At 44.9% G+C, this 11,246-nt stretch overlaps 2 protein-coding genes across 4 annotated transcripts in view; both read left to right on the forward strand.

Annotated features, from left to right (window-relative positions):
- agpat5 (1-acylglycerol-3-phosphate O-acyltransferase 5 (lysophosphatidic acid acyltransferase, epsilon)) overlaps positions 1 to 1,624 on the forward strand; it is a 35,006-nt gene extending 33,382 nt beyond the window's left edge. For 2 of the 3 annotated variants that reach the window (XM_062058252.1, XM_062058251.1), the window contains one exon: positions 204 to 1,624. In XM_062058252.1, coding sequence (XP_061914236.1) covers positions 204 to 429 — 226 coding nt within the window. In that variant the 3' untranslated portion in view covers positions 430 to 1,624. The remainder of the gene's footprint in view (positions 1 to 203) is intronic. The other variant, XR_009827237.1, reaches the window with a different exon arrangement.
- Positions 1,625 to 3,045: 1,421 nt separating this feature from the next.
- tmem14a (transmembrane protein 14A) lies at positions 3,046 to 11,126 on the forward strand. The gene is made up of 5 exons (XM_062058256.1): positions 3,046 to 3,179; positions 7,368 to 7,450; positions 7,536 to 7,637; positions 7,705 to 7,792; positions 10,680 to 11,126. The coding sequence occupies exons 2-5, from the start codon at positions 7,375 to 7,377 to the stop codon at positions 10,720 to 10,722; spliced, it is 309 nt and encodes a 102-aa protein (XP_061914240.1). The 5' UTR covers positions 3,046 to 3,179; positions 7,368 to 7,374; the 3' UTR covers positions 10,723 to 11,126.
- The last annotated feature ends 120 nt before the right edge of the window (positions 11,127 to 11,246 follow it).

Raw genomic sequence — 11,246 nt, forward strand, 5'->3', positions numbered from 1 at the left:
GTATCCTCGAGCAAGGTCCTGGTGCTGCATCATCAGTGGGTGAATGGCGTAACCTGAGGTGTACCTTGATGCTCGAGTAGCACTTTACCAGCAAAAGTCACTTTATATGATGACCAAAAGTGTTTATTTGCCGTGTTAAATGTCTAGCTGGTCTGGTCTGCATTGACAAAGAATGACACGTTTCCTTGTCCGTCTTCTCAAAGGCTGCTGGCTGACTTCTACGAGCACGACGACCGAGACAAACTATGCAGCTTCCCAGGCGAGGGCGCACCGTCCCACCTCAGCCTCACCAAAACCCTCCCCTCCGTGCTCATCCTGGGGGGGCTGACGCTGCCTTTGCTGCTGACGGAGAGCGGCAGGAAAGTGTACTGGAGGACGTGGGTGTACGGGACGCTGGTCGGATGGCTGTGGGTCAACGCCCTGCCCTGACCAAAGTGTGCCCCGAGGCTGCCGCCGTTCTTTTGTACGCCAACACAAGACGTGGGTCTGTGCTAAAACTGATTTCCTGTTTGTTTGTTTTTTGCAGCCAGAGGGGATGAGAAACAAGTGGTTTAGTTTTATATATATATATATATATACATGAGATAAAATACATAGTCCTACCTTCTGCTCTCCACGCAAAACATGAATGCTTCCCATCCTCCTTCCATTATGGCCAATTCTTAACTCCTTACATGATATTACTCTTTTTATAAAGCAAAGGTCTGACATACACAAACTATGAAGTGCATTAATTGGCTATTATTTATGCAAGGTTGCACATGATGCACTTAGTTCACTCCTTTGGTCCCACATATTGTCAGTGCATTCAGGTAACCTGTCCATGCCTCAAACGTCTGGTAAAGCCTCCAGAAGGGCTCCTTCATCCACCAGCTGCTCAACATTGGGCTTTGATACTGAAAATGAATGTAGCCATTGAAAGTATAATATGCATATATGATGATGTTGTATGACTTGAGGGTGAGTTAGTATTATGAATGCATGCCAACGCTACAATTGTCCTCCTAAAAACAAATGTCCATTGCCAAATCCTGCTGTTGTCCTTTATCAGTGTTTTACATTCAGCAATAATTTATAAATGGATCCTATTCCCTTTTTTCTCCTAAATGTTACGTTGGGACTATCTATCTACCTTGCTGTTAAGCAACAACAAAAGAACAGTGTTAGAAAGCCATGCAAACTAAAAAGCCATGTGTGTTATTTACATCTCTGCTGTTTATTCTATTTCACTTTCCACACGTCGCAGTCTCACTATTTTTAAAGACATGTTTTTATACCTCATCCATCAATCAGTTTACCCTTCTTCTGTGTTCCAATATGTCTCAAATTTTATAATAACTTTCAGGAAGATTTTTTTTTTTTTTTTTTTTACATGACCGCATTTAAATTTTAAAAAACTCTGCAATTGTGTGCCTTCTCTTTGGAGGAGTGTGCCCTCGGCCCTCACCCAGAGGATGTCTTTGCAAGGGCGTTCAGCAGCCCTGTGTGTGTGTGGGTGTGCTCACTTTATTGTCCGCACATCACAGTGGCTCATTTTGCTCCTGAAGGACTTCTTTACAGTTTTTGACCAATTGTATGTGTTGCGGGTTCAGGAGGTGAGTGAAATAAAGTGTTTTCCCTGGGAGAGAAATACATTGTCTGTTTCGGTTAACAGTTAATGAACTGCATCACTTGATGCTCCAATAAGTTTCTTAATGTGTGTTCCTAATCATATTTGTATTTCTTTTGAGGAACCAGATTTACCGACACATGTAACAGTCACACATGCTGCCAAAAGAAATACATTTAAGCCTTTAGATGCCTTTAAAATTTAATACTTTCTCCCTATTAACCAAAAGTACCAGTTCATTATATTCCCTTTAAATGGATCAGTCTTTTAAAATTATTTCAGCCTACATATCAAGCACTAATTATAATGTGGGGATTTTAACCTTGTGAAGGCCAGTGCGACACATTCACCATCACCAATTTTTGTAAAGCATATATTACCATGATTTGGTCCTAAACCAGGTATTTTCAAACATAAAAATGACTAAGAATATTTATGCGGTAGTTTTGAAAATATTTTATTGATATACTTTCTAGCATATTTTGCCATGATTTGGTGGTAAACTAGGTACTTTCCAACATAATAGGGCTGCAACTAACGATTAATTTGATTATCGATTAATCTGTCGATTATTACTTCGATTAATCGATTAATAACCGGATAAAAGAGACTAACTACATTTCTATCCTTTCCAGTATTTTATTGGGAAAAAAACAGCATACTGGCCCCATACTTATTTTGATTATTATTTCTCAGCTGTTTGTACATGTTGCAGTTTATAAATAAAGGTTTATAAAAAATTGCCTCTGCGCATAGCATAGATCCAACGAATCGATGACTAAATGAATCGCCAACTATTTTTTTAATCGATTTAATCGATTAGTTGTTGCAGCCCTACAACATAAACATGACTAAAACTAAGAATACGTAGGCTGTAGTTTTGAAAATATTTTATTTATATAATTCCTACTTCACGGAAATTAATTTATTGCGGTCATGTCTGAAACCAATTAACAGCAATTAGGGGGACGGCCATTGTTTTAATTTTCTACAAATAAACACGTCATGAGGAGTGGCATATACTTATTTATTACAGTAGCAAAAAGTACAAAATTAGTAATTGTGCTGCATGATGTAAATGGGAAATAGCACTACCTTATTGACAAATGTAGAAAATAAGCAAGTACAGTTGTTCAAATGTCAATCTTAAATGATTAGATTATGTTAAAAAATAAAAGGTCAGGTGGGATCAACAATGCCTTGTCAGCGATTTTCAATTGGACATTTGAATAAATACACCGCTTTTAATGTTGGTTAGGGAGCTCATAAATGATGTAAACATTTAAAAAAATATTTTCTGGCAAATTTCACCTTGTATTCCTCAAACAACGAAAATAGCTTGGAAATGAAATAATGGATGTCACACCCTAGGACTCTTTATGACTTACCTGCTAGTTTTTAAAAGCGGTCGAACTTGACATACTTTCCTACTGTATGAATTGTCTGTGAAGGCATCACCACTTTCGTGCGCATGCGTACGTCTTGTCACCGTGGCGTGTTTGTCTGAACCAGGAAGTGTACTCGAGCAGGAGCTTTTTTGCCACACTTCTCACCCTTTTTAAAACGACAGGTATGTGATTATTGTCGCCGCACAAGATGAAATAATTGTAATCCAACACCTGCGTCATCAACATTTATAGGATGTTAAGTTTATGCTTTCTGAAAGCCGGTTGCTGTATGTGCACTAGTCAGCCAGTAGTTACTGTGCGTCGCAACATAATGATAAACTCACAGCGACGCCCAGTGGAGAAGTTCCACTTTTTGTGAGCGTAATGTAAAGCGAATTTATGTATTCAAATAATGAATAATAATTAGGGATGTCCGATAATGGCTTTTTTGCCGATATCCGATATTGTCCAACTCTTAATTACCGATATCAACCGATACCGATATATACAGTCGTGGAATTAACACATTATTATGCTTAATTTGGACAACCGGGTATGGTGACGATAAGGTCCTTTTAAAAAAAAATTAAAAAATAAGATATCCATCCATCCATCCATCTTCAACCGCTTATCCGGAATCGGGTCGCGGGGACAGCAGCTCCAGCAAAGACCCCCAGACTTCCCTCTCCAGAGCAACATTTGCGACTTCCTCCTGGGGCATCCCGAAGCGTTCCCAGGCCAGAGAGGAGATGTAATCCCCCCATCTGGTCCTTGGCCTGCCGCGGGGCCTCCTCCCAGTGGGACGTGCAACGAGGACCTCCCTAGGGAGACGCTCGTGAGGCATCCGCACGAGATGCCCGAACCACCTAAGCTGGCTCCTTTCCAAGCGAAGGAGCAGCGGCTCTACTCCGAGTCTCTCTCGGGTGACTGCACTTCTCACCCTATCTCTAAGGGAGATGCCAGCCACCCTTCTGAGGAAACTCATTTCGGCCGCTTGTATCCGCGATCTTATTCTTTCGGTCATTACCCACACTTCATGACCATAGGTGAGAGTAGGAATGTAGATAGCTCGGTAGACCGAGAGCTTTGCCTTCTGGCTCAGCTCCCGTTTCGTCACAACAGTGCGGCAGAGAGACTGCAATACTGCCCCAGCTGCTCCGATTCTCCGGCTGATTTCCTTCTCCATCTTTCCCTCACTCGTGAACAAGACCCCGAGATACTTAAACTCCTCCACCTGGGACAGAGTCCTGTCCCCTACCCGGACTGTACAAACCATCGGTTTCCTGCTGAGAACCATGGCCTCAGATTTGGAGATGCTGATCCTCATTCCAGCCGCTGAACACTCGGCTGCGAACCGATCCAGTGAGAGCTGAAGGTCACGAACCGAAGGTGCCATCAGGACCACATCATCTGCAAACAGCAGTGACGCAACCTTTAGCCCCCCGAGACGTATACCCTCTCCGCCATGGCCACGACTCCGCCTAGAAATCCTGTCCATGAAAATCACAAACAGGATAGGTGACAGAGCGCAGCCCTGGCGGAGACCAACCCCCACTGGAAACGGATCAGACTTACATCCAAGCACCCGGACACAACTCTCGCTTTGGTTGTACAGAGATTGGATGGCCCTCAACAGGGTTCCCCTCACTCCGTACTCCCTCAGCACCTCCCACAAGATCTCCCGAGGGACGCGGTCATACGCCTTCTCCAAATCCACAAAACACATGTAGACTGGATAGGCATACTCCCAGGCCCTCTCCAGGATTCCCGCAAGCGTAAAGAGTTGGTCAGTTGTTCCACGACCAGGACGGAATCCACATTGCTCCTCTTGAATCTGAGGTTCGACTATCGGCCGGACCCTCCTTTCCAGTACCTTGGCGTAAACTTTCCCAGGGAGGCTGAGTAGTGTGATACCCCTGTAATTAGCACACACCCTCTGGTCCCCCTTTTTGAAAAGGGGAACCACCACCCCAGTCTGCCACTCCCTCGGCACTGTCCCAGACTTCCACGCAATGTTGAAAAGGCGTATCAACCAAGACAGCCCATCAACACCCAGAGCCTTCAGCATTTCTGGACGGATCTCGTCAACCCCCGGAGCTTTGCCACTGTGGAGTTGTCTAACTACCTCAGTGACTTCACTCCGAGAGATCGACGTCGATCCCCCATCATCCTCAGGCCCTGCTCCTATCAGGGAGGGTGTGTCTGATGTATTTAGGTTCAGGAGTTCCTCAAAGTGCTCTTTCCAACGCCCCACGACTTCCTCACTTGAAGTCAGCAAAGTCCCATCCTTGCCGTACACAGCTTGGATGGTTCCCTGCTTCCCCCTCCTGAGGTGCCGTATGGTCTTCCAGAACAGCTTTGGTGCCGCCCGATAGTCCTTCTCCATGGATTCCCCGAACTGCTCCCACACCCTCTGCTTAGCCTCGTCCACAGCCACGGCCGCTGCCCTTCGGGCCCGTCGGTACCTTGCAACTGCCTCCGGAGTCCCCTGGGATAACATACCCCGGTAGGACTCCTTCTTCAGTCGGACGGCTTCCCTGACCACCACTGTCCACCAGGGTGTTCGAGGGTTACCGCCCCTTGAGGCACCTAAGACCTTCTGGCCACAGCTCGCATCTGCAGCTTTAGCAATAGAGGCTTTGAACATTGCCCATTCCTGTTCAATGTCCCCAACCTCCACAGGGATGGCAGAGAAGTCCCGCCGGAGGTGGGAGTTGAAGTCCTTCCGGACAGAGGACTCCTCCAAACGTTCCCAGTTCACCCGCACTACACGCTTGGGTTTGCCAGGTCTGTCCAGAGGTTTCCCCCGCCATCTAACCCAACTCACCACCAGATGGTGATCAGTTGACAGTTCAGCCCCTCTCTTCACCCGAGTGTCCAAAACATACGGCCTCAGATCAGCTGATACGATTACAAAATCGATCATTGATCTTTGGCCTAGGGTGCTCTGGTACCAGGTACACCTATGAGCATCCTTATGCTTGAACATGGTGTTTGTTATCGCAAGTCCGTGACTAGCACAGAAGTCCAATAACAATCCACCACTCAGGTTCAGATCAGGGAGACCGTTCCTCCCAATCACGCCAGTCCAAGTATCACTGTCATTGCCCACGTGCGCGTTGAAGTCCCCCAGCAAGACTATGGAATCCCCTGCCGGCGCCCCATACAGGACCCCATGCAAGGTATCCAAGAAGGCTGAATACTCTGAACTCCTGTTTGGTGCGTATGCACAAACAACAGTCAGAGTTTTCCCCCCTCCAACCCTAAGGCGAAGGGAGGCGACCCTCTTGTCCACTGGGGTGAACTCCAACGTACAGGCACTCAGCCGGGGACTCGTGAGTATCCCCACACCCGCCTGTGCCCTCACACCCTGAGCAACTCCAGAAGTGAACAAGGTCCATCCCTTGTCCAGGAGTGTGGTTTCAGAGCCCTTGCTATGCGTAGAGGTAAGCCCCACCAGATCCAACCGGTAGCGCTCCACCTCTCGCACCAGCTCAGGCTCCTTCCCCACCAGCGTAGAGACGTTCCACGTCCCGAAAGTCAGCCTCTGCTGCCCCGAATTGGTCCGTCCGGAGCCTCCACTTTCACCGCCATCCACTTGGCAGCGCACCCGACCCCACTGGTTCCGACCGCGGGTGGTGGGCCCACGTGGCAGAGAAGATGGTGTGTCCACGTAGCTTCTTCGGGCTGTGCCCGGCCGGGCTCCGTGGCAAGCCCGGCCACCAGGCGCTCGCTGACGAGCCCTACCTCCGGGCCTAGCTCCGGAGGAGGGCCCCGGGCTTCCTCCGGGCCGGGTAACGCATCCTCTTTTAGGGTAGTTCATGGGGGGTATCGTAACCCTGATGGGGGGGGCATTCGGGTGCTACACCTTGCCCAAGGGTGACCCACGCTAATGTAGGAACCAGAATATTAATAACAGAAAGAAACAACCCTTTTGTGTGAATGAGTGTAAATGAGGGAGGGAGGTTTTTTGGGTTGGTGCACTAATTGTAAGTGTGCATTGGGTTTTTTATGTTGATTTCGTTTTTAAAAAAAAAAAAAAAAAAAACCGATACCGATAATAAAAACCGATACCGATAATTTCCGCTATTACATTTTAAAGCATTTATCAGACATCTCTAATAATAATAATTCAATCAATGTTTATTTATATAGCCCTAAATCACAAGTGTCTCAAAGGGCTGTACAAGCCACAACGACATCCTCGGTACAGAGCCCACATACGGGCAAGGAAAAACTCACCCCAGTGGGACGTCGGTGAATGACTATGAGAAACCTTGGAGAGGACCGCATATGTGGGTAACCCCCCCCCTCTAGGGGAGACCGAAAGCAACGGATTAATATTAAAACTAACCAGTGTCTGTGTGCAGCTCATCAATGGCGTTGGACTGGATGGGATTTGGCTATGCTGCCGCCATCTTCCTGGGAGGTTACATGGGATACAGGAGAAAAGGTCGGATGAGCCGTGAGGTTGATGTGCTCTGACAGGTGAAGCCGACACAACACCCTAATGGTCATGTTTGCCCCCATCACTGAAGGCAGCGTCATGTCTCTGATGGCCGGCCTGGTCTTTGGCGGCCTGTCTGCTTACGGCGCCTACAACATCTCCAACAACCGCACCGACATTAAAGTGTCGCTGTGTAAGTGCAAGAGTTCATCAGTCGATCCTTCAGTTGCAGTTGTTGTTTTTTTTGCTCTTCGCTGCAGGTGCTGCCGGGGTCCTCTCGGTCGTCATGGGGACAAGGTACAAGAAGTCAGGCAAACTGATGCCAGCGGGAATTATGACTGTTCTAAGGTCAGACTCTAACTCTGTTATGCTCCACATTGATTCAATAAATGCCTGTCTAACTGGCTCCGATGTCCACACTCCAGTCTTCTATAAAGCAGGTTTATGGTCCGTTTTTCATTTGGAATAGAAAAATTCATTTAACATAAAAACAATTTCCCCCTGTTTATTGGTTTGTTGTAAAGAAACAAGAAAATGGATTGTTATCTATTATCCCAGTGAGAATTAAAACAACAAGTGGAAAACTTTTCTTTATCCCTGTTCAATGTTTGGACAAATAGATTGCACATGTGCAGTGTCCTCATCTGTGAGTGACCCGAAACAACAGAAGAAGAACGATGTCATCAAAACAAATGTGCCGCGGTCAAGAGTTCCCTTCTATTTTTTCAAAGTCAAGACACATTTTATTGGTTCTCTATGGAGCAGGCAAACAGGTCCGTGTACGTCGCTTTTCTTCTTCTGTTGTTGTTCCGCGTCACTCACAGACAAGGACACCCAAAAGAGACAATCTACTCATAGAGTGGAACCTCCATTTAGGGACCCTTCTACAAAACCCCAAAACCAGTGAAGTTGCCACGTCGTGTAAATGGTAAATAAAAACAGAATACAATGATTTGCAAATCTTTTTCAACTTATATTTAATTGAATAGACTGCAAAGACAAGATATTTAATGTTCTAACTGGAAAACTTTATTTTTTGCAAATATTATCTCATTTGGAATTTGATGCTTGCAACATGTTTCAAAAAAGCTGGCACAGGTGGCAAAAAAGACTGAAAAAGTTGAGGAATACTCATCAAACACTTACTTGGAACATCCCACAGGTGAACAGATAATTGGGAACAGGTGGGTGCCATGGTTGGGCATAAAAGCAGCTTCCATGACATGCTCTGTCATTCACAAACAAGGATGGGGCGAGGGTCACCACTTTGTGAAGAAATGCCTAAGCAAATTGTCTAACAGTTTAAGAACAACATTTCTCAACGAGCTATTGCAAGGAATTTAGGGATTTCACCATCTACGGTCTGTAATATCATCAAAAGGTTCAGAGAATCTGGAGAAATCACTGCACGTAAGCGATGATATTACAGACCTTCCATCCCTCAGGCGGTACTGCATCAAAAAGCGACATCAGTGTGTAAGGGATATCACCACATGGGCTCAGGAACACTTCAGAAAACCACTGTCGGTAACTACAGTTTGTCGCTACATCTGTAAGTGCAAGTTAAAACTCTACTATGCAAAGCGAAAGCCATTTATCAACAACACCCAGAATCGCCGCCGGCTTCGCTGGGCCCGAGATCATCTGAGATGGACTGATGCAAAGTGGAAAAGTGTTCTGTGGTCTGACGAGTCCACATTTCAAATTGTTTTGAAATGTGGACGTCGTGTCCTCCGGAACAAAGAGGAAAATAACCATTCGGATTGTTATAGGCGCAAAGTTGAAAAGCCAGCATCTGTGATGGTATGGGGGTGTATTAGTGCCCAAGACATGGGTAACTTACACATCTGTTAAGGCACCGTTAATGCTGAAAGGTACATACAGGTTTTGGAGCAACATATTGCCATCCAAGCAACGTTATCATGGACGCCCCTGCTTATTTCAGCAAGACAATGCCAAGCCACGCGTTACAACAGCGTCCAAACCTGTCTCCTGTTGAAAATGTGTGGCGCAATATCAAGCCTAAAATACCACAACGGAGACCCCAGACTGTTGAACAATTTAAGCTGTACATCAAGCAAGAATGGGAATAATTCCACCTGAAAAGCTTAAAAAATTGGTCTTCTCAGTTCCCAAACGTTTACTGAGTGTTGTTAAAAGGAAAGGCCATGTAACACAGTGGTAAAAATGCCCCTGTGCCAACTTTTTTGCAACATGTTGCAGCCATTCGATTCTAAGTTAATGATTATTTGCAAAAAAAAATGTATTTCTCAGTTCGAACATTAAATATCTTGTCTTTGCAGTCTATTCAATCGAATATAAATTGAAAAGGATTTGCAAATCATTGTATTCTGTTTTTGTTTACGATTTACACAACGTGCCAACTTCACTGGTTTTGGGTTTTGTATTTGCAAACTTTGAGCTCGAGCCGTGTGCTCTTCATGCACTTCTCTGTGCATGAACGCTTCATTCAGTCATTCATTTTTCATGCCTGCCAGGCAAAACTCAGGGATGCATCATTGTAGCGGGGGCGTAGCCTTCCACTGCCTTCTGCCTTCCTAGTCAATCTCAGCGTTTCAGAGTGTGCCTTTGGTTAGTTTTTTCCCCCTAATGACAAGTTTTGTCCATCTTGTTGACTCAATACAAAGTCCCAAAAAGACAACAGACCAGTCTGGCAAAATGGAGGGAATCCCTGTGTAAAGTGACTATTTTCGAGGTCTACTACTCGTCCATACTCACATGTATGGAAGAGAGATAACAGGCTTTGTACTACAGGACATTTTAATTGTGATGAGACAGGACATTTCTGGAGAACGATACCAGAGTAGACTTATTACACGCAAACAGCCCTATTAGTAAAAGTATTAGTTTTCCCTCTCAGCGCCTTCTTGTTAATGTGGGTGGAATTTACCTGTTTAAATGTTTATTGTTGTAGGATGATCGGCTTTTCTGTTGGCAGGGCAGCGCGTACAGCACAGTTGTGTTATTAAGTAGAACGTTGATCCATTACCTCCCTGATATGTTTGTTTGATTTAAAGTACTGTACAGCACTTTGTATTGTGATCATAGTGTACAAAGCTTCAATAAATAGGGACTTTTGCCGAGGCTGGAACCCATCATTCATATTTACATTGTTTCTTATGAGGAACTCTGCTTCCCTATATGAATTATTTTGCATGCCATAATATTTTTTACCCCGCATAGCAGCCACTAATGTTGTTGTTTGTGTCTGCAGTTTGCTGATGGTGTTCCGCCTGTTGTTCATGATGATAGCGTGACCGGCTGACAAGTGTTCCAACATCATTCCTGCGAGCGTTTACAGTTTTCCTACTGACCAATAACATGTTTGTTCGTATTGTTTCACATGCTGTCCAATATTTTGGATCATGGTCCACTGTGATGGACGTACTTAGAAATCAAATAAAGCAGCAGACAAATAATAAAAAAAATTGATGATTAAAATGGCGTGATGTAAAGAAAAAAGCTGAAATGTTGTTACAGTGAAATACAAGTGTAAAATAAAAAGAAGTTAAAGTACCAATGATTGTCACACACACACTAGTCTGGTGAGATTAACCTCTGCGTTTGACTCTGCGTTCGGCCGGGGTTTGAACTCACAACCTACCGATCTCAAGGCGGACACTCTAACCACTAGGCCACTGAGCAGGTGGCCTAGTAAATAGTAAATAAAAATAACAACTAGTTACTACACTAAGCCTTTTCTTTAAAAAAATATCTGAATTTTTTGGGCATTTTTACAAAATGAAGAAATAATTTGGAAAAGTTTAGACACCTCTGAACT

The sequence above is a fragment of the Entelurus aequoreus genome, linkage group LG09 (assembly GCF_033978785.1).
Source record: "Entelurus aequoreus isolate RoL-2023_Sb linkage group LG09, RoL_Eaeq_v1.1, whole genome shotgun sequence".
In the NCBI taxonomy this organism is placed as follows: domain Eukaryota; kingdom Metazoa; phylum Chordata; class Actinopteri; order Syngnathiformes; family Syngnathidae; genus Entelurus; species Entelurus aequoreus.

Bases quoted from the DNA above. Each gene is read 5' to 3' on its own strand.
- tmem14a (XM_062058256.1), top strand. From the start codon at position 7,375: ATGGCGTTGGACTGGATGGGATTTGGCTATGCTGCCGCCATCTTCCTG. The intron at 7,451-7,535 runs GTCGGATGAGCC...CCATCACTGAAG, and splicing joins CATGGGATACAGGAGAAAAG to GCAGCGTCATGTCTCTGATG. The intron at 7,793-10,679 runs GTCAGACTCTAA...TTGTGTCTGCAG, and splicing joins GGAATTATGACTGTTCTAAG to TTTGCTGATGGTGTTCCGCC.